Genomic DNA, 23905 nt, shown 5'->3' on the forward strand with positions numbered 1-23905 from the left:
TGTGATTTCCTGTGGTTTGTACTGTAAAGGTTTTAAAACAAAAATAGCAGCAACCAATACCTTAAAAACATTGCGGGTGGGTGGGTGGGGGCACTGTTAAGAATGAATTTTCATTGCAAGTCGTAGTTTTCAGTTTCCTTTTAAAGGGCATCTTACATTGCAAAGCCAGGGGAGTGATTTGTATGGTGTCCTTAGCAAGGCTGCGCTTCCTGTGGGGAGGTCCGCTTTAGTCATGGCTGGCTGGCTGAGGCACAGAATTAGGGGTGGCAGAGGGAGGCTTGTACTGCAGCTGTTCATTGTTGTTCCTGCTTTGTAGTTCAACAAAGAACATCAGCTTGCAGACTGCCAATCCTGCACTTTCATAAAACACAAGGCTATATATAGTATGTTCACTCCCTTCAGTCAAGGGCTTAAAGACTGCCAGTGGAAAGATGAAAAGAGAAACACTTTCCCAGTAACTGGACAAGAACCTCCACAACCCTCCGAAAGCTGTGGTTTGGATTGCTTTGGGTGTAAATCAAATGTTGTAACAATGTGTTACTGGAGTTTTCTTTGTCAGTCATAAATGCAATGAAGTTGTGTGTTTAAGACGGGGTTGCAGATGCATGGCCTCTGGAAGCAGAACTAAAGGCTAATTCATGCTAGGAGTTGAGGTTACTGAATGGTAAGCTTGCTTTTGTTGATGGGTTCCATTGAGAGATCACATCTGTTCATGTGACTGGAGAGTTCTATTTGTGATCTGTTATTTTATGTTATTCTCTCCCTTTTTCTTTTTTTACAACATACAATGTGTGCATAACTACAAACCTCTAATTAATAAAATAACAATTTTATAAAGATAGCAATGAAAGAATGAAAAACAGAAATAATGCCACAACATATAGCCAAATCATAATGATCTAAGTAGTACTGAAATTTTTATACCAAAATGGCATAAAAAGTTATTTTTAAAAGAACCTTCTCTTAGGGCCTTGCTAGACCGTGCTGGATAAGCCGGCAGGGAAGCGGGGCAACAGTGCGCGTCCTTCTCTCGCCCCCATCCCATCCCCGGCTGTCCTTCCCTCGCCCCCATCCCATCCCCGGCTGTCCTTCCCTCGCCCCATCCCGTCCCCGGCTGTCCTTCCCTCGCCCCCATCCCGTCCCCGGCTGTCCTCCCCTCGCCCCCATCCCGTCCCCGGCTGTCCTTCCCTCGCCCCCATCCCGTCCCCGGCTGTCCTTCCCTCGCCCCCATCCCGTCCCCGGCTGTCCTTCCCTCGCCCCATCCCGTCCCCGGCTGTCCTTCCCTCGCCCCCATCCCATCCCCGGCTGTCCTTCCCTCGCCCCATCCCGTCCCCGGCTGTCCTTCCCTCGCCCTCATCCCGTCCCCGGCTGTCCTTCCCTCACCCTCATCCCGTCCCCGGCTGTCCTCCCCTTGCCCCCATCCCGTCCCCGGCTGTCCTTCCCTCGCCCCCATCCCGTCCCCGGCTGTCCTTCTCTCGCCCCCATCCCGTCCCCGGCTGTCCTTCTCTCGCTCCCCCGTGCCATCCCCGATGTCCGTCCCTCGCCCCCCCCCTGTGCCATCCCCGATGTCCGGCTTTCCCCCCTCTCTCCTGGCGGGTCCGGCCTTCCCCCTGCCCCTCTCTCCCCCCCCCCCCGGGATTCCCCCCTGGGCTGATGGGCACAGCGCTCGTATGAGTGCTGTCCCCAGTCCGTGGCTTTTCCTGGCTACTCACGAGTAAGCGAGTAGCCGCAAAAAGCCACGGACCCTGCTAAACGTTCCGCAGCCCCGGCCTCAGGCCGGGGCTGCGGAAAAGGCGCGCCATAAGCGAATTCGCTTATGGCGCGTTAAGGGAGGTCTTAGCGCGGCCTGGGCCCGGATTCCCCTGTGCATCATCTGGACGCACAGCAGGGAAACCGGGCCTCACAGCACGCTAAGACCTCTTCTAGCAAGGCCTTTAGTCTTCTACAGTATGTGGTGGGTTTCCCCCCATGTGTCAATATTAGAAATTCCCGTAACTTACACAGCCATTCCTCTACATCCCCTAGTCTTCCTGTAATGAGTAATAATAGCTTTGCTTATGGTTCCTGATACAACACTAAATTTTGCGACATTTCCACTTTCACTTGTATGTTATAAAGCCTTGTCCATGTCAGAAAAGTGAGTATGGTGCAGTAGAGTATTTACTGTTCTTAATGCTATAAGTAATTAGTTTCTGGTGCTACTTTTTCTCTTGGGCATATTTGTTATTAAAATTGTGGGTTGCAACATTCCCTGAGACTGCAGTCCTATTAAACACATTTACTAAAGGGAAAGTGTCATTAAACACAGTTGGACTTATTCAAAGTAAACATGCATTGGAGTTTTGCTGTGAAGATGAGAACATTGTAACTTTCAAGACAGGAACAATCAATTAATAATCACCCGGAAACAACCACATTTTGTTGGAATGTGTAGGTGCATTTTGTTAATTTCTTGTAATTTTCATTGTAGGATTGGGACAGCAAGTTGTTAATAAGGATGTTGGAGGATTTCGTTTGGTCTGAATTTTAAAGCTAACCAAATTAATTTGGGCTTCCCATACTAATATGCAGATTGGAATGCAGTTACCATTCTCTGAATTTTGCAATGCAGTCTTCAGTTGAAAATGTGTTCAAAAATCATCATCATCTTCATGGTTATTATTTAAAGTACAACATTAATACTACTACAGTAAAAGCTATTTAAGGTGCAGCAAAACGGAGTGGCATGATTAGTTTACTTGTCTGGAAGTAAGGGGAAAGCCTGGTTGAAAAGGTGTGTTTTTAGGAGGCGTTTGGAAGATGCCACATTTTCTGCCTCTTGAACTGCACGGGGGAGGGTTTTCCAGAGGGTGGGTGGGTGCTGCTACAAAGAAGGCCTGTAGTATAGTGAAATGACAAGCAAGACCTCCTCTGCTGATCTTAAAGATTGCCTGGATATGTCTAAGGGAAGACAGTCTGCTAGGTATCCTGGTCCCAAGTTGTTTAAGGGCTCAGAAAGAAGAGAAACACGTTCTCAGGATGCAAAACGATTATTTTCAGGAAGCCCGACATGTTTCGGCCTGTCCTTTATTCTAAGGCCTTTCTCAAGAGGTTGTTAGAAGGAAGTGTCTGCAGAATTTCTTCTAGCAAAAAGATCGACTCCTGTGGTAATCTGTGGAAACTTTTTACTAGAAGAAATTTTGCAGACACTTCCTTCTAACAACCTCCCAAGGAAGGCCTTAGAATAAAAAACAGGCCAAAACTTGTTGGGCTTCCTGAAAATAAACATTTTGCATTCTGAGAATGTCTTTCTCTTTTTTCTGACTTGCTTTGGATGCTTCCCTTCTTCTGTTTTTGGTTTTTCTTTATAGGATAATAAAATAATCTTGTACATGGTTTGGTAGCTAATATTTTAAGAGGAAATGCATATGAAAATGCACATTCGGTTTAAATAGGGTGACCATATTTTGGAAACCAAAAAGGAGGACAACATGGTTGGCCCCCAAGGGGGCGTGTCCAGCTCCAAGGGGGCGTGCCCACCCGAACATAGCCTTGGTCACATGTCTGATATTACAGCACACATTTAAGACAAATCTGTTCTACATAACATCTTAATGTTAAAATCACTGAAATAAAGAACAAGTGAGAGATTCAATGTATCTGAAATTAACTTCACTCACTCCTACTTTTGTAGGTTTTGCTGTACTTTGAAGCTTTTGCTATACTCTGTGTGTTATTTCCCTCAAATATCTTTTCTGACTGTATCTTCACTCATTGCAAGCTGCTATTGTTGTTAACAGGGTTTGCTACTGGCCGGCCGGATGGCTGGCTTTTTTAAATTTCAATTTTTTAAAAAAGCTTGTGTATAATTGTCACAAATTTCTCTACTCTAACATTAGGGTGGGTGTTGTGGCAGTGAGCACTACTTTGCCCATTCACACTTCTCACTTATATACATTAGCTTCTCAAGGCTTGTGTGTTGGCACCACTTCGCACATCCAGACTTTGAACTCCTGTCTACTTCCTGCACAAAAATGCGACTCTGAGACCCTCTTCCTAATGCCCTGCGTTTCATGCCAGCACCATGGGGCTAAGTTACAATAGATGTCTCTGGGTTGTCTGTGCAGCCTCTGTTGTCTCTCTAAGACATTGCAGACAAACCTCAAAGGTTATTGCTTGGTCATGTCTTGTGACTCTTACATCATCATCATCATCATCATCATCATCATTATATCCCGCCTTTTGCCCAATACTTTAAAAACCTCTGCCACCAGCCGCCTCCACCTCCTCTTCTCCTGCATAACTTTGATGCACTCTTAAAACACTCTGCGTGGCAAGTCAGCCTCAGGGCCAAGCTACAGGTGCATCTGGGTTGCCTTCAGCCTCTCTCTGCTTTATGCCAGCCTGCCAACATTTCCAGCCTCAAATAATCCCCCACCCCCCTCTCTCTCTGCCAAAGTCTCTCAACGGTCCAGCCAGGCTGTGCACTTGTACCTTGTGGGGCTGGGGGGTAGGGCAACAGCTTATAGCTTGGTTTCATCTGGTGACTCTTGGTTTTTTTAAAAACTCCACCACCAGCCACCTCTGCCTGCACCAAAACTGGACTCTGAGACACTCTTAAAAAGGCTCTGTGTGGTACAGCAGCCTCTCAGGGCTCAGGTACACACATCTCTAAGTTGTGTCTTCAGTCTAACTCTGTCTGTAAGAGATATGCCAACCAGCCAAAGCCACAAATCTATCTATTTTTCTCTGGTATGCACTTCAAATGTTCTGCATTGCATCCCAGCAGTGCAGTCAGAGCCTAGCTCACAAGTGTACAAAATGAAGTGGAAGGGAAGTGGTAGCGAAGCAAAGCAATGATATGCCAGATTCCAACATTCGCAGCAACAGGGCATCCACAAAGAAGAGAGCCTCTCTCTCGACTGGCACCTTACTGTTGGTCATGAGAGTTTTTCTCTAAAAATGCCCCTTCATCGCCCATGATGTGGAAATTTGAGAAAAAAGGCCTCTGGCCCATTCTATTTTGCCCTTTGGGCTGCTTTGACTGACCTCTCCTTTCCCACATTTTTATTTGTGGATGCCTTGCCTCTGCTGAGCTCCAGGTACCCGACTGCACACCAAATCTGCAACAGGAAAGGTGCCCTGCTTACCCAGGACTTCTTACCTAAAGACTGGAGATCCCCTTAATGCCAAGGACTGAAACTGCTCAATGTGCAACACCCCAAAGAGGAGGTTTGACAACCTGAGTTTGAAGAATATGGCTCCATCAGTTTTAAAAAACAATAATTTTAAAACTTTGAACTTTTAAAAAATCCTAATAAACAATGGATGAACAGATCTGATTCAAACTTGGCATGGCTAAATCTCTCCTTAAGAGCCATCATGGTGCCAGCTTTCAGCCCTTTATCTTTAAAAATGTCATTTTTTAAAAATAATAATTTTAAATCCTCAAATTTAAAAAAAAATCCTAAAAATCAATGGATGAACAGATCTGTTTCAAATTTGGTATGGCTAAAGCTCTACCTAAAAGCTATCATGGTGCCAACTTTCAGCTCTTTACCTTTAAAAATGGCAGTTTTAAAAATAATAATTTTAAAACCTCAAATATTTTTAAAAATCCTAAAAAATCAATGGATGAACAGATCTGTTTCAAATTTGGTATGGCTAAAGCTCTACCTAAAACCTATCATGGTTCTAAGTTTCATCTCTTTATCTTTAAAAATGACGATTTTAAAAATAATAATTTTAAAACCTCAATTTTTAAAAAATTCCTAAAAAATCAATGGAAGAACAGATCTGTTTCAAATTTGGTACGACTAAAGCCCTACCTAAGAGCTATCATCGTGCCAAGTTTCATGTCTTTATCTATAAAGATGACGGAGTTATAAGCATTTTTGTTAATTCCCATTAGAGCTGTTCTTTGGTTGGGGGAGATTGGGAAAATCCGGATTTCCCCTCCCCCTCCTGGATTTGTCACCAAAAACCCGGGCAAATCCGGTCATATGGTCACCCTAGGTTTAAATGGAAAATTAGGTAGGTTGTATCCAGTGATAGACCTATTTAGAGCAGACCCATTGAAATGAAGGGGACTTAAGTTAAACTAACAGAGGATACAAACCTGTAGTGTTTTTAAAAATAATAATAATTTGCAGATTAATGTGGAAATGGGATAAAATGGACTTGTGATTAAACAACTGTCATGGGCTGGAAATAGACTGATGTCTGTGCCAGCCCAGATCCAGTCTCAAGTAATACTATTTTGCTCCTGAAGATCCTACCAGTTACCTAATGTAGATCAAGGTGTGGTAAATAGTTTAATTATAATAATTCATCATATTATTTAGAAAGCACTTTTGAAGCCAAGCACTCTGTACAATCAGTGCAATTAGACAGGCCCTTCCCGCAGGCTTCCACTCAAATTGACAAAAAAGACAAAGAAAAGCAACACAATAGGAAAGGAAATTAATGAATGGGGGGGGGGGGACGGAGAACAAATGTTCCTTCAAACAGAGGTTTAAAACCAGAACTGATGGAGATGCTCTAATCTCAAGGAAGCAGGGCATTCCAGAGATAAGGAGCAACAAGAGAAAAGGGTCACAAACAAGATAACAGATGAGATTTCTGGTCCAGACAAGAAGTTAAAAGTACCTTTAGAATGTAGAGAAGGAGGGGGAAGGTATAAAGGGAGGGAAAGAATAAAGGAAAAAGAGCATGAGGATATTTGTAAGTTAAAAAGAAGTGTATCTTGAATCCTTTTGTGAAATGAACACCAATGTAGAACAGAAAGAACAGGAAAAACATGGGTAGCATGAGAACGAAGAAGAACCAAGTGAGCTGCAGAATTTTAAATGCGGGGGAAAGCAATTGATCAGAATAGGAAGGCCATCTTGAGCATTACTGTAATTGAGTATCAATAGTATGTAAGAATTAAGCAGAATCTTTATGGCATCATTATTTGTTTAGTTGTGATTTTTCTGTGCTGCTGCATAACCAAAGTTCTCTGGGAAGCGTACATAATTAAAAAATATATAAAGAATAAAAATATCACAATATAAAACACACATTGCAGAGATAAAACAATAAAATTAAAAATGCTTTAAAACTCTAAAATGGCAAAATGGCAAAAGTTTCAGCAAGCCCTTAAAATTCTGGGGAGGTTTTAAAAAGTCTTCACCTGATGCTGAAAAGAATACAGAATATCGTATTTCTTCGATTGTAAGACGCCATCGATTGTAAGACGCACACTAATTTCAGTATCACCAACAGAAAAAAACAAACCCTAAGACACACCCGCGATTCTAAGACGCACCCCATTTTTAGAGATGTTTATATGGGGAAAAAAGTGTGTCTTAGAATCGAAGAAATAGGGTAGGTACTAGGTGGCTCTCTCTGGGGAAGACATTCCACATTTAAGCCGGTGATTCTATCCCCGCTTATCTGGGAGTAAATTTCATTGAACTCAATAAGGGATTACTGTTGTCTAGACAGGTATAGGATTGCACAATAAAAGGTGAAAATGTCGATATTTACCTGGATAATTTTAAAAAAAGGATGACAGATGAAAGTAAAAAAATAAATGCAAACCTCCCCCACCCCTTCAAATCATTAACTTCTGTAGAAGGAGAAATCTATAGCAACTCAAAAGCAAGAAAAATGGTGAACTAATTAGGTACAGAACTAGTAGGGCAAATTAAAACTTCAGTCAGATAAATTCATTTTCAGAAAATGGGATGATACCCAAGAAGTGACAGGCAGCAGATAGGCAGAGACACCAGCTAAGGAAGAAGAAAAGTCAGAAGTGGGCAAACTGCTTATAGTTTCACTCATGAGGGGGAAATGTTTTTAATCTATAACGAGCACTTTAATGTTACACATCTCTTTGAGGTTTTGTGTGCCACCTTTCCCCAGCTGGTGTTCTCCAAATGTGTTGGACTGCAGCTCCCATCATTCCCTGGGAAAGGCTCTAATAAGCTATGGCTTGAGTGTGCACACTCTGTAATTCTGAATCCCTTATTACTAGATAGCAGTATTGAGTCTGAAGCAAAAAGCAGCCAAATGCACCCCTAGCCTAGGACCAATGTAGTAGCCCCTGAGTATAGCATCTTTGATCATCCTTGTTCTAGTGCCCATTATGTGGAAATGGAGAAGAAGGAGGCACAGGCAAACTGGTAAGAACTGGTTACACCCAAGGCTGGCCATAGGAGGAATAGTGCCCTGGGCAAAAAGTGCCTTTGGTGACCCCCTCCCCTGTATTCAGTTTCGCTGGGCCACCCAGAGGATTTATGGGGCCTCATGCAGATGTGATATCCATCAAGAATGACATTGCTCAAAACCTTGAGCTTTGAGCTGCTTTGCTTCCATTTGCACAAGCCAAGTTCAAAAAGCCACATTCTGAGCAGCGGTAACACAGCAGAACTATCACAGGTTTTACTTATAATATTGTTTGTTTTGCAGCAGTTCCTATCTTTTGGTAACCATTCTTTATTGTAGAATATCCATTATTTTTATCTTTAAGAATAATAAAGAAAAGTTACAAGTAAAAAAGGTATCCAGCTACCCTCTTACAGCTTATGTATTTATTTTATTATTATTTATAGTGCTTATATAGTGTTTATAGTATTTGAAGTGCCAGGTGCTTGGTAACGTTGCCTCAAAGTAAAATTGTTGCACTGATTTTTACTTACGACAACAAAAAGTGGAAATTCAAAAAGAAACATACTTTAAAGCTAATTGAAGGGGAAAATTTTTTGTAGTTAGTAGCCAAACAACCTGAAGAATCTTGAAAGAAAGGTTACAAGCACTATCCATGGCACCATTCACATATTCACCATTCATTTCTGGAGTCCACTGACAACGAATTCCTACCAGAAGTAAAATATAACATCACTGAGCACCTGCGACTAGCTTCAGAGATTACTTCCCTGCACCTAATCCTGAAAACTCATGGATAAGGAACCCTTTTGAATGTGGTGATGTACAACTCACAACTCTATCTACGGAAGAGAAAGATGCACTTGCTGATGTAACTTGTGATGGTTCATTGAAATCGTTTTTCAAAGAATATAGACTGGACCAATTCTGGGTGGTTTTTCCCGATTATAAGAAGTTAGGTGAAAAAGCTTTGAAACATCTAGTTCCCTTTTGTTCCACATATCTTTGTGAACAAACATTTTTGACATTTTGTTATATGTCTAAACAAGCATAGAAATCGGCTCGATGTTGATCCAGATTTGAGATTAAAAGTAGGAAATATTGAACCAGATGTGGAAGGGATTGTTCGGGACAAAAAGAGGCATGATTTCTCCCATCACATTTAGGTTTAGTAGCTGCTAGACATGTCATAATTTGTTCAATTGTAAACTAGACGTTAGTAAAATTAAATTCATCTTTATATTTTCATTTTTGCGTGGTAATATCACAAATTTTATGGCCTGTTTTTTAGTATACCTAAAATCCTTTCCTTATTAGGGGCTACCCCTTATTTTCTCCAAAAAATTGCTTTGCAGAGGTAACTACCATAGAGATAACAATTTTTTTCAAAAGTAGGGGGTCCATGGCTTGGCATTTGAAAAGCAAGGGGTCCGCAGTACTTAGCAAATTGGAACCACTGTCCTAGCATATGTACATAGTAAGGCCATTTCTGTTAATTCTTGTGGGCCAGGAAAGTAAATGGGATCATACCAATGGGACAGTCCTTTAACTTTTAAATATACTATATATTTTTAGCAGGAATACTTTGCTGGATGCCTCTGTCAGCTAAGAGCACTCCGTGTAGATCTCATCTGCACTAATGCATGCTTTAAAAACTGGAAGTAATACCCAGGCTCCACATTTTTCTAGGTTGATGTATAGACATGAAGGCCAGAAATTTGTTTTTAATTTTCAATGAGGTCTTGCAGAATTCAGGAATTGCCAGATTCTGCATGAAAAGGTGGATGTTACTGTGTGTGGCAAAGGTTCCTAGACCTCTCTGCTTTCACAAGACACAACTAACAGATGAGTGAAGGATACTATGGGAGAAGTTGAATAAAACATGATGTACTTTGAAATTCCCTTTTGATCTGTTTGATGCACATACCACTTGTAGAGTAAGCTATATGCATATTTTGAATAGGAATACCACATTTTTTGGAAACTTTTAAAATAGATGTTAGAATCCTCAGGAAATCCTAGCAAGTCACTGCTTCTATTTCACCAGTGTTGCAAAATAAACGATCAGAAATCCTTGGATGCTTTCTTCTGGGTTTTTTTTGGGGGGGGGGTATATTATGGACTACCTAGATTTTTAGCTTTGAACTAAAGAGATAATGAAGTTTATGGAGCTGAGCTATGGATGTTTCTGTGGAACATAAATGTCTCATGGGAAGGTGGATGAATTCTTGCACAGATACCACTAAGCCCTGGGAAAATGCGTATTAGAATGAAAATGCTGGCCATTTACATCTGTACTTTAGAATACAACTGGCAGAATATATGGGAAATGGTTTGTATTTATCTAGAGTTTCATATTATCTCCCCTGAATCTCCCAAACCAGACTTCCTTTCCCCCACTAAATATGTCTTCTGAACTTCATCCAGTTCAGAGGGCCTTTCCCTTACCATATAGCAACCATGCACACCTGCCTCCTTACCTGAGAAATTTCTGGGTTAGAATGCATGAAATGCAGACAGATGGCGCTCTAGTATGCCCCTTTGATATCACGTTATAGGTTCACTAGTTAAGGATGCAATCCTATGCATGTTTAAACAGAAAAAAGGCCTACAATTCCCAGCATTCCCTAGCCAGCATGGTGGACGGGAATGCTGGGAGTTGTAGACTCTTTATCTATATAAACATGCATAGGATTGTGCCCTAAACTGACACAGGACCCATATGGCTATAAGCAGATTGCTTGACCCTGGATAGCAGATGGTGTGCCATGCTAAAGATAAGTTTCACAACGTATGTTTTAACAGTTGAGGTATCTTAAATTTGTGTGGTTGGGAGCTCATAGCAGTGTAGTCTTATAGAAATATAAGTTATACTAGCTGTACCCGGCGTAACATACACTGTCATAGCATATCTTAAAGTTTATTAATTAAATATCATCGTAGGGGCGTGGGCTGCTTGGAGGCTGCCGATACAGCGCAGTCTGGCAGACCTGGGGGGCAGGGAGGTCGGGGGGAGGAGAAGCAAGTGTCCCCTTCTCCCCGGGGTTCCTGTCAGCCTTGGGCCCAGCTTGCATGAGATTAGGCCGGGGCTTCGGCTCGCAGCAGGCGAAGGCCTCCCACCCGGCCACCAAGGGCCCCAGCCGTGCCTCGCTCATGCTCGGGACCATGGCACTGCCCCCTTCGTGGAGGGGGGGGAACGAAGAGGCAGAAAGGGGGTAGGATTACCTTGGAAAGCCTGGAGGAGTCGGGCGAGGGGCTTAGCAACCTGTATCAGCTGACGTTACAAGTTGTTACTGTTGCTTAGCAACCTGTATCAGCTGAAGCCTTTACGGAAACATACCTAAGCGTTTTATTTTATATATATATATATATATATATATATATATATGTGATTTCTTAATTTTAAAATACTAAATAAGTTATTTATTTATTTGTTTATTTATTTATTTATATAGCACCATCAGTGTACATGGTGCTGTACAGAGTAAAACAATAAAATAGCAAAACCCTGCCGCATAGGCTTACATTCTAATAGAATCATAATAAAACAATAAGAAGGGGAAGAGTTATATTTAACACACACGTATATGTCAAATATAACTTATTTGGTATTTAAAATTAAGAAATCACTAGGAAAATTTGTGATCTAATTTCTTAGGGAAGTATACTGCGTAAAAATATAACCAGAGAGTGTGCTGTCATCTCTATCTCTGCCACCCTCCCTTTTTTCTCCCTATTGACTGAAAATCTGAGGTTTTCCTCAGATGCTCCTTTTGAGAGGCCCCTTCTCCATTACTGCCATTCCTCTCCTCTGCCTAGAGGCCTCTCAGTTACTTACCACATAGCTGGGTGAAACTTTATTCCTGCCATTAATAAAGTCGAGGTTTGATGTTTATGGAGTGCAAAAATTCTTTAGTTAGATAATGCTACACTGGATAGACATCACATCTCAGTTTTTGATGGAATCATTTAGTGTTCGCCATAGGATCTAGGGCAGCCTTCTCCAACCTGCCATGCTGGCTGGGGTTTATGGGAGTTTTAGTCCAACACATCTGGAGGGCATCTTGTTGGGAAAGGCGGATCTAGGGTTTAGATGAATGCTTCGACAGCTGGTCGTTAAATCCTCACTGAACTTAAATTGATAAAGTAAGGCTGCAATCTTATACTCTCTTAGCCAGGAGTGATTCTAATTGAATTCAGTGGGGCTTACTTCTGCGTAGACATGTTTAGAATTGCACTGGAAGTAACTTACTTATATTTAGGTGTTTGCTATTTCACTTTGACTCCCCTACCTCAACATTTCTGGCTGCATATCTGATCTGAACATCAAAATTGCATAATAATAACAATAATAATAATAATAATAATAATAATAATAATAATAATAAAAAAGAAGAAGGAGGAGGAGAAGAAGAAGAAGAAGAAGACGCAGCAGCAGCAGCAGCTTTATTTGGTAGATCAGGCATTAGGGAGAAATTTGATTAAAGTAATGTGCAATGTATTAATATTCCACTTTCTAAGTTTATGGCAAATATGCCATAAAACCAACAATTCATACATCTTTGTAGTGGAATTGACAGAAATTTGAACGGTCATTCAGTCCTCAGTTTTCTCCCTTCTCCCAGTACACTGAACGGTTTAAAAAAAATATTACTGAAAATACCATGGCTCATTTATGCAGATTTAAAACTTATTTATCCCTTAAAATAAAGTTGCCAAATTGCCCCATGAAGGGACGGGGAAGTAGATTCATGATGTCCAAGTTCCAACCAATCAGTGTTGTGCAAAGCCAGCTTCTGCTATAGTCTCATAGAACTCATTTCCCCAGGTGACCCTGGAGTAAAACGGGGTTTGGTTCACATGATCACGGAGGGAAAATAAGACAAGGTGGCTTATTTTCTGTCCCTGTGCATGCTGGTTGCGAGCTGGCTGATTAGTATAATTACCCTAACCAGGCGCAAGTCGTCATGACGTCCAAACCCGGCAAGAGTGGTTGGCTAGGGTGGTTTACAAACCAATAAAATAAAGGGCTGAAATTTCCCAAACTTTCCAACTGCTCTGTGAACAAACGTGACACTGTGTCGGAAGAGTTGCACTCCAGTCATTGGTTTGGCTCTGATTAAAACCTTACAAGGGCCCAGGAGAAGCTTTCTGAGCTAGGGTGAGGACTGAGACAAGGTCCCAGGAGGTAGAAAAAGCTAAGGGCATGAAGCACAAACCTCAGGAGAAGGTGTGCAGGTAGGGCTGGACCACGGGGGTGAAGTCCAGGGAGCCCCCAAATGACCATGCAGAGACTGGCTTCAGCACCTTGCCGTAGCACCCTTTCTTCTTATAATACATTTTGTAGTGGGGTGTGGCTGAGCAGGTATGAGCATGGTTACAGGTGCTTATCTTACTATGTTTTATTTTACAATATCCCTTTTCTCCTTTTCTGCAATAAAATGGTTCTTATCAGGACAGCAGAAACAAACTCCATTTTCTTGCTGTAGTTAAGATGGTGCTATGCTTTAATTGTTTTAAATGTAAAACTGCACGTGCTCAGAGTGTATCTTTTCCCCTCCTTGGGGAATTCTTTTAGGAACGTAGAAACAATTGTAAAGCATGGAATGTTAGCTGTGGGGAGAGAAAGGTCAGTTGTGTACTTCACACAGGAAGTCATACTTATGACTTCCTAACTGCACCATTGCTCACCAGGGATGTGGAGACAGAAATCCAAGGGAAATTGATCAAGGCCTACAAAGGACAATTTAGGCAGAGGGCTGAAAAGCAAGGACCCAAGGAAAGAATAGGTGTTGGGGACATGTTCCAGAAAGGAAGAGCTGATAGGACTGGGACAGAACCTCTCCTAGGTCTAAGAACTGCAGGGCTGTGCACTACTGGCAGGCAGGAATGGTTTTGAGTCAGAGTCATGGTGTAATCAAGTAGGGTTGCTAGGTCTAGAACCTGACAAGACTGCTGCATATTTAAGAGTTGCACAGAAGGGAAATGCTGCTTATGGTCTGATTACCCCAAGGAAGCCAGGAGGGCAAAGAACTAGTTGCTGGGTGTGGAGGGCAACGAGGAGAGGCTGAATTTTACGTATTGATTTGAACTAGTTAGCCAGTACTTCTTCTAGGAAAGGTTATACATCTCATTGTCACAGGCACTGTTAGTTCTTACCAACTGTTATGCAATTTCCTAGGCATGGCTTTCCACTCTTTATTTTTAATCACTGTCTAAAATGTGTATCTTTCTGTTGCATTTAGATATGGAAACCTGGAGATCTCAAACTGTGAAGAAGATGGGAGCCAGAACTCTACCGAGACCAAAACAGTACTCAGGAAGTAAGTGTCGCTTTTCTCTGAACAGCAAAATTCACAGCCAGGATTGAATACTGAGAAAAGGATGTGGTCAGTTATTCCTTAGAAAACTGTGCCCCAAACGACTTCCTATCTAAAGGAAGGTAGCAATTTTATTACAATTGTATGAAAGATCAAACTATAGAAGGGTGAAGAGAGAAACTACAAAGGAGGCCAAGCACAGACTGCAGAATTAGTAGATTAAAAACAAAAAGTGTGGCCATGCTCTAACACATTTGGCATTTTGAAAAAGTGCCTTGAGCACCACCTCAAATTGACTGCTGAAGTGGATGGGGTGGGGGGAATCACAAAAATGTTAATAGTGCCCCCTTATCTGTGTTTACATGTGTGTGCATGTCTGCTACCCACTCTGGCTTCTCTCTCTCTCTCTCTCTCTCTCTCTCTCTCTCTCTCTCTCTCTCACACACACACACACACACACACACCACACACACACACACTCCTGGGTCCTTGCTGGGGGTGCATTCTGTGGGAGGGTGCACTCTCAGCAGTTTTTCCAACAGAAGGGCTTTTTCACTCCCTATACAAACCTATGAAGAATCTCTCCATAGGCTTATACAGGGAGTAACTTGCTGGTCGCCTCAGGCTGGCCTTGTAGGAGCAGTTGGTGAACCTTGTATTTCCATAGGCAAGTTAAGTATATGTTTAAGTCTCTCCCATTGAAATAAATGGGTTTATCTGACCTCCCCAGCCCCCTGAAAATGGATTAATTTGTAACAATTCTGGAGAGGGAGAGGTGCAAAGTCTGGGCCCTTTTAAATGTGAGATATTATAGTTTTCAGCCACAAACCTGGTTGAGTGAGCATATGGACTGGAATAGACAAGAACAACATTCGTTAAAACAATGAAGAGTTTTGTGGCACCTTAAAGACTAACATGTTTATTTTGGCATACGTTTTCATGGACACTAAAGCATGAGGACCTGAATCGATCTTGGAAGGATGGGCAGGGTACATTGCAGGATGTGATAGCAGGACCTTTTCAAAAATACAGATAAACTCTTGTGCCCATCTAAGGATATGTGGAAAAAAATGTCAGAGCTACAATACATGTAGACTATCTCTGAAGGAGAGATCCCTAAATTCCAGAACACCTTCTAGAAACCTTCCATGTTTAGGTCTTCTCTTAGAGGTACAGAAGTGTAGTACAGTATTAAAACTAAAATAAATACCATCCATAGGATCTAGCAACCTTAGCAGAGGACAGTCTCATATTCCATACAGATTCTGTGGCAGCTGTGGTATCACTGGAGCATTAGCACCGTCTTTTGCAGAACAGTGTCTTGCAGTAAAAAGGAGTTGGAAGCACCATATGCTTCCTCTTCTTCCATAACAACATCATGTCTGAAAACCAGCTTTTGTATGTTTCCTTCCAGAAGATACACAAGTTCCCAATGTAAGAACAATGTGTGCAACTCCGAGATGGGAGAAACGTGAAAGTTCTATTGTGGGTGAGATGGTTGTGTTGTGTTGTGAAGGAATGGGACGTGTGAGTTGCTTGTGCTTTCTGCGCACTCTGCAGCATCACCACATCCAAAGCCACTCTCCATGTGTAAGGTGGGCCTCCCTAAAAAGGAGTGTGCCTGTCCTTTACTCTAGTGATTGAGTTTGTTTAGATTGGGACAAGGGCAGCATGCTAACTAAGGGATACTAGCCAACTGTGTTATTCTGCTAGTACAAATGACGTTGCACTTGCAGAAATGAAGTTCCGAACTATGCGCAGTGGAACTATGCACAGTTCCGAACTTTGCACAATGGAAAGATTCGGTAGAGCTATGCTAGCACTATTTGAGTTTGCAGAAAGACGCTGTTGCATACTGCCCATTGTGTCCTCCATTCTACGCTGCCTCAGTATAATTCAGGTGGTTATGTGACTCATATCTGGCTTTGGAGGTGTTTGGGGCTTGCTGGGAACCAGTGACGCAAAGTCATTATTTGGTTCTCCCCCTCCCCACTCCTCCCCCAGCACTTTGTTGTTTCCCTTTAACTGTATGTAACCTGCCCTTAGGTGATGGCTTGACCAACTCTGATCTTCTGTTGCCAACCCAGAGGTGGGGCGTTTTTATAGATGAAGAGGTGGGCTGTGACTATGGCTCTTGCCAGCAGTCCACTTTGCAGAGTGCAATAAAATTGATTGCTGACTTGGGTCAGAGTGAGTTCTACTATATGAGTTGATGTTTTCACTTTTGGATAGTTCCAGCGAATGTTGAGGCTATGTTTTGGAGTAATGTTTAATATTCCAGTACTTTAAAGTCCTTTGTTTTTTGTTTTGGTTTTTTGGTTTTAATTCTCACCACAAGCTATCAATTCAGCTGCTAGTGTAACTTCAACCACATGTATACATACTGTATACTCCACTTTTAAGTATTTGATAAACTAGACTGCTGTTTTTGAAAGTTCATACCACAGTAAACCAGCTCCCTCCTCTAAAAAAAAAATTCAGGGCAGGGAGCATGGGGTTACCCCATTTTCCCTCACAACCTCCATGAAATAGCTTAGATTGATGGAGGGATAGTGACTAGTCCAAGGTCAGTGAGCTTCACGGCTGAGGAGATAATTGAACCTTCCTAGTGCATGTTCCAGTCCAACCCTCTGACCACTAAAAGTTTTAGGACCACCACACTGCCAATAAAATTTAAAATTCTGACAATACCAATAAAACGTTGAGGCAAGGATCTATTCTTACCTTTCAAAAGACCCACAGTCAAGTCCTTGTCCTTTCTGAAAGACTAGTATGGCTTCAGGGAAATTGATTAACCTTTCAGGTCTTGAGATATGTATTGTCTTGGCATCTACACTATGTTTTTTAGCTTAGACTTTCTGAATTTTCAATGCTTGGCAGAAAATACAACTAACCCTATTCTCTCCTTCTGCCCTTTTGTCATGAAGTACTCATTGTAGCTCATCAAATAATTTAAGCTATGTCAGATATTCCAAGGAGGCTGTAGCATAATATGGCGGGTAGATAAACTGGCTGAGAGCCAAAGGGTTCCTGGGCACGGCTCCAACCTAAGACATTGATTCCCTTCTGACTCTGGGCAACTCTCTCTTGACCTATGCGCGTTTCAGTCAAACTAGCTACAAAATTGAGCTAAATTGTTGTAGAAGGCTTGTTCCCCTCCCTTTCAAAAACACAATGCATTTTGGGGGGTTGGTTTCATGGGAAAGTTAGTTGCTGTAGATACAAAACATGGTGATGTATGTTTGTTGCATAATACCATGCCAAAATTTCGTGTGCGTGTTTTTTAAATTCATTACTGGTGATGTTTCCAATTTGAACCAGCTCCTCGAGTTTCTTTTTATAAAAGAAGAAAGGAGTGATGTGACCATGCTGGATCACCAGTATCTCATCCAGTTTGGCCCTGAGTATGTGTAAATGAATGGACATCAAATATTCTTATCCAGCTTCTCTTCACTTCCTTCTTCCTCCTTTCTTTCTGTTGCCTTCCCTAGGTAAAATGTATCGGAAGTTCCTCAGAGCAGAGACCATTCTTTTTCTTGTTACTCAATGAGGCCCATGCAAGTCTGTGGTGCTATGTAAATAAGACATCTATAAAAATCAAATTGAGTGTAGCGTAGTGGCTGGAGCCAGGCTTTCAGATGTATTCATCATCTCGCCGAATATTAGAACATGTAATAGTAAAACTGTAGCATTGGCCTGTTTTTATGAAGTACTGCAGGGTTGTTTTGTTTTCAAATAATGAATTCTCTAGCTCACTACTTCTTTGTGGTCAGGATTTTTTCCCCTTTTGTCTCCTGTTGAGTTTATTATTCCTCCGGTAAAAGCATGGGGTCCGGTTTCAGTGTTACATAAATAATTGCATCAAAGGAATGGACTTTGGAGAAGCAACCACTGAATGAATGTTAGATGAGTGAAAGAAGATTGGCTGAAGTTCTTGAAAGCCTGGGAAACCCACAGTGGGATGCATTTTAAGTTTTGTTTGTGTTGAGCGCAATCAACTTTCGTTCTGGCAAAGGGTAAAATAACAAAAGGAACCAGTGTGGCTGAACTTAGGAGACAAAGGGCCAAATGGTGGCAATTAAGAGACGGGGAAAATGGGGAAGGTTACAAAAACAAGCCAAATTAATTGCACAATGGGGAAAATAAGGAGAGAGAAAAATGAGTGATGGCAACAGTGGTTGAGGCACAGTCAACATAGAAGCAAATGCCATGAAACTTTAGAGGCCTAGCACAACACACATCCTTGTACCCTGGGGGCATGTGCCGGCAAGCTCAGCCAACAGCAAGCTTAGTTACAATTATGGGGAAAATGGATACTACCTAGGTGGAGCTTTAGTTTTTATGCATCCCCATATAAGAACTGTGTTGCACCATGTCCTGCTTGTTCATCCCTGGCCGATGGCTGGTTGGCCACTGTGTGAACAGAGTGCTGGACTAGATGGATCCTTGGTCTGATCCAGCAGGACACTTCTTAGGTTCTTATGTTTTGGGATGGGGACCACCATTCTGGAGTAGAGCTCATGTTTTATCTCAGTGGTGGCTAGCCTTTTTTTCCTGTTGAAGGTTGCATTCCCTCATGAGTAATCTGTCAGGGGGCACATGTTGGTGGTGAAAGAAGCCATATGTAGGTAGGTCACCCCTTTTCTCTTTCTGCCACTCCCTGTTCTCTTTCTTCTTTTCTGCCCAATGTGGATCATATGCAGTTTTCTTTTGAAATTGGGCTGAGGGCCACAGGTTGCCCACTCCTGCTTTTCTATGTATAAGGTCCCCCTGATTCGATTCCTGGTGACTCCCTGCCTACAGGATATAATTATTTGAGCAGGCAGCACAACAACAGATGAACCATCGGTCTGACTCCATTGGCAAGCAATGACTTATGTCCTTTTAGAAACGTGTTTTGAAAGATGGCAAAACAACAACCTGTAATGGGATGTATGTGAAGATTTTTAACTGGTTAGTGGTCAGTTAGAGCAATGATGGCCAACTGGTGGACTGTGGACTGAATCCTGCCCCTAATATCTCCTGCATTTCAACCCCACCTACCATTTCACTCTAAGTGCCAGAGAAAAATCACACTCCTCTTTGTGTGTGATGCAAATAGATGCATACGTTGTGGCAGTTCCTTGGCAAGGAAGGGGCACTCCATATATGCCTTTCTGGATGGCGCAGAGAGCACAAATGAACTGCTCCCAGAGCTGATGGGAGCCAAAGTATGCGGGTGCTGATATTGTACCTCACAAGTACAATATCCAAGAGCACCCCAAACTACGCACTCTCCCTAAAGGATCAGGTCCGTAGTTTGGGGGTGCTCTTGGATCCAGAACTGTCACTTGAGGCACAGGTGAACTCAGTGGCAAAGAGCACCTTTTATCAGCTTAGGTTGATATACCAACTACGCCCTTATCTGGACAGAGATAGCCTAGCTACAGTTATCCATGCTCTGATAACCTCTCGTTTGGATTACTGCAATGCGTTATACGTGGGGCTGCCTTTGAAAACGGTCCGGAAGCTTCAGCTGGTACAAAACAGGGCAGCCCGTTTACTAACAGGGACTGGCCGGCGAGATCACATTACGCCAGTCCTTTTCCAGCTTCATTGGCTGCCAGTCCAGGTCCGGGCCCGATTCAAAGTGCTGGTATTGACATTTAAAGCCCTAAACGGTTTGGGGCCAGGTTATTTGAAGGAACGCCTCCTCCCATATGTACCTGCCCAGACCTTAAGATCATCTACAGGAGCCCTTCTCCGTGAGCCCCTGCCAAAGGAAGTGAGGCAGGTGGCTACTAGAAGGAGGGCTTTCTCCGCTGTGGCACCCCAGTTGTGGAATGAGCTCCCCAGAGAGGTCCGCCTGGCGCCTACACTGTACTGCTTTCGTCACCAGCTGAAGACCTTTTTATTCTCTCAATATTTTAACACTTAATTTTAACTTAAATTTAAATTTTACTGTTTTAACTCTGTATTTTAATCTTATATCAATTTTGCTGCGTGGTTTTATCCTGGTTGTGCTTTTTATACTGTATTTTGTAATTGTGCTTTTAACCTGTTGGTTGTTTTATTGTGGTTTTAATTTTTGTGAACCGCCCAGAGAGCTTCGGCTATTGGGCGGTATAAAAATGTAATAAATAAATAAGATTATCCGTCTCATTATCCAACCTATCCCTGAGGAAAACAGCCATAACTGGTTTGTTTCATTAAAAAAAAACAAATTCCAAACAAAAGTCTACGTGAGTTTCAACTATCTGGAGACTGAGCTGTTCTTCCTCCCCAGTCTTGGATTGCTATGCTTATAGAGGCTAGTATCAAGAGATAAATCTTGGTTCACGAAGGGGTGATATACTGTGTAAAAACTGTGGTGCTCAAGCTTCTAGGCCTGCCCCTCCAATCCACAGCCTTCCAAAAGCATGACTAAGACTCCATGTTGTGAAGTGGCCAAGACAAATACTATAAACTACACCTAAAACAAATGAACAGAACATAAAGTGGGGTGCATTGAAAGCTTCAGAGAGAGCAGTCTTCTCAGGAAGGATAGACTGAATGATGTCAGTTTTCTGTCTGAGATCCCAGAATCCTTCCAGCCCTATCGGTGTCTTGGCCTAGCTGGAACAGGGAATTGCTTTTCAGGGACATCAAACGTTAAAGCTGCTACGAAGTTTGGGCACTTGTCCAGCCTTTTTCCAGAAAGCGTTCTTCCCTGATTAAACAGTCAGCTGATAGGAGGTCAGTAAGCTCTAAGTGCTGTCTGCATAGCTTGTCTTTTAAAGGCTTTACTGACTGACATTATTTTGAAAGAGGAATCGGAGTCTGTGATAGCTTTGCATTTTTCAGGTCCTCCGTGAGTGCGGCTCTGTACTTTCAGCAGACTCACTCCCACGTTCCGGGATGGAGTATGAAGGGAGAAATCATGTTTGAGTAAGATAAGTGTAATAGCACATGCATTTTTGGCATGGGACTGATGCATTGTATTTTACCATCAAATCTCTTAGGCTGGAAACGGAAAATATCTTTTCACTAGGATGGCCATTTGCACATTGGCCTCCAAAATCCAAAAAAACACTTTACCAGAAAAGGACACAGATTTGCATAAAATTTGCACGTGCCAATTTATTATTATATATGCAGATTTAGACAATATAGAAATACAATACATTTCACCCAGGAACCCACAACAAGCAGGACATAGGTGCAACAGCACTCCTCCACCCATGTTCCCCAGCAACTGGTGTATATAGGCTTACTGCCTCAGATACTGGAGGTAGCATATAGCCATCAGGAGTAGTAGCCATTGATCCTGCAAGGATGAGGGACCCGTTCAGATGGTCCGCCCCAGGAGACTGATGGAATCCAATGGATTTCTGAATGCTCTTGGGGATTTTCCAGTGGTGAGAGCTGGTGATCCAGCCGAGGCCCTAGCCTCACCATGGAGCGGTGAGATGCAGAGGGCCATTGACTTGATTGCACTTGAGTGCCCTCTCCAGTCCTGTAGAGCCCGCTCTGCTCCTTGGTATACTAAGGAGTTGCGGTCAATGAAACAGGCTGGACATCGGCTAGAGCGCAAATGGTGCAAGACTCGAAGCGAAGATGACCGAGCACATAATTGTGCCTATTGAGTGGCAATGCGGGCAGCAAAGAAGGCTTATTTTGCTGCCTCCATTGCGTCCTCGAGTAGCCGTCCAGCAGAGCTCTTCCGGGTGGTCCGGGGGCTGCTAACATCATCCCCAGCAAATGGGGCCCTGGCTCCGCCAAGGACCCGCTATGACCTTTTTGTATCACACTTTGAGGACAAGATCGCTTCTCTTTGCAGCGAGCTTGACTTTGGTTTTAGTGCAGCTCCAGTTGAGGTGTCTGATGCCACCATCTGCCCAATTTTATGGGATCAGTTCCAGTTACTGAGGCCTGATGATGTGGACAAGGTGCTTGCAGCAGTGCGACCGACCACTTGCCCTCTCGATCCCTGTCCTTCCTGGCTTATAAAAGCAATTCGAGGGGGTCTGACTGGGTGGGTCCAGGGGGTGATAAATGCTTCTCTCCGGGAAGGGGTGGTCCCTGCTGTCCTTAAGGAGGCAGTAGTGTGACCATTCCTGAAGAAGCCCACCTTGGACCTGATGGTATTAGGCAACTACTGCCCAATTGCTAACACTCCTTTTTTAGGGAAGGTACTTGAGAGGGTTGTGGCGGAGCAACTGCAGGCACTCTTGGAGGATACTGATTATATAGATCCATTCCAGTATGGGTTCCGATCTGGTTACGGGACTGAATCAGCCTTGGTCGCCCTGATGGATGACCTTTATCGAGAGAGGGACAGGGGGAATACAACCCTGTTAATCCTGCTCGATCTCTCGGCGGCTTTTGATACCATTGACCATGGTATCCTCCTGGATCGACTCCGTGGGATGGGCATCGGAGGGACTGTGTTACAGTGGTTCCGGTCCTACCTATGGGGTCGTTTTCAGAGAGTAGCATTGGGTGACCAGTCCTCGGCCTCCTGGCAATTGAGCTATGGAGTGCCGCAGGGCACCATCTTGTCCCCAATGTTATTTAACATCTATATGAAGCCGTTGGGAGCGGTCATTAGGGGATTTGGCGCTAAATGCCATCAATACGCTGATGACACGCAGCTCTATCTCCCTGTGACAACTGAATCAGGTGAGTTTGTGCAGGTCCTGGACCAGTGCCTAGACTCAGTAATGGGCTGGATGAGGGCCAATAAACTGAGACTGAATCCTGGCAAGATGGAAGTCCTGTGGGTGAGCGGATCCTGAGTCTGGGAGACAGGCTCATTGCCTGTTCTGAATGGGGTTGCACTGTCTCTGAAAGAACAGGTTCGTAGTTTGGGGGTACTCTTAGACCCATTTCTGTCGTTGGAGGCTCAAGTAGCCGCCACGGCTCAGAGTGCCTTTTACCATTTTTGGTTGGTTCGCCAACTGCAGCCTGTCCTGGACAGGGATAGCTTGACCACGGTGGTACAGGCATTGGTAACCTCAAGATTGGATTACTGCAACGCGCTCTATGTGGGGCTGCCCTTGAAGCTGCTACAGAAGCTGGAGCTAGTGCAGGATGCTGCAGCTCGGCAGTTGTCTGGAGCTGCCCCTTTCCAGCATGTAACTCCTCTGCTGAGGGAACTGCACTGGCTGCCTATTCGCTACCAGGCCAGGTTTAAGGTTCTTGTACTTGTGTACAAAGCCCTAAACAACTTGGGACCAGGATACCTGAGAGAGCGCCTTCTCCCTTACCAACCTGCCCGGTCACTGAGGTCATCCGAGGGCCTGCTCCTGGTGGTTCCACTTAGATCCATCCTCCGATTGGGGTCCACCAGGGGAAGAGCCTTCAGCGTGGTGGCCCCTCTCCTATGGAATTCCCTGCCTCTGGAGGTCAGGCAGGCGCCAACCTTGTACTCCTTTCGGTGCCTTCTGAAAACATCTTTATTCCAAGAAGCCTTTCTTTAACATGCAGCCTTGGAT

At 43.3% G+C, this 23905-nt stretch overlaps 1 protein-coding gene across 1 annotated transcript in view; it reads left to right on the plus strand.

Moving 5' to 3' along the window:
• Positions 1–23905, plus strand: part of RGL1 (ral guanine nucleotide dissociation stimulator like 1) — a 106055-nt gene that overhangs the window by 49206 nt on the left and 32944 nt on the right. The window contains exon 4 of the mRNA XM_063134652.1: positions 14376–14453. Within this exon, the coding sequence (XP_062990722.1) occupies positions 14376–14453 (78 nt within the window). The remainder of the gene's footprint in view (positions 1–14375; positions 14454–23905) is intronic.

The sequence above is a fragment of the Elgaria multicarinata genome, chromosome 1, assembly GCF_023053635.1.
Source record: "Elgaria multicarinata webbii isolate HBS135686 ecotype San Diego chromosome 1, rElgMul1.1.pri, whole genome shotgun sequence".
Lineage (NCBI taxonomy): Eukaryota > Metazoa > Chordata > Lepidosauria > Squamata > Anguidae > Elgaria > Elgaria multicarinata.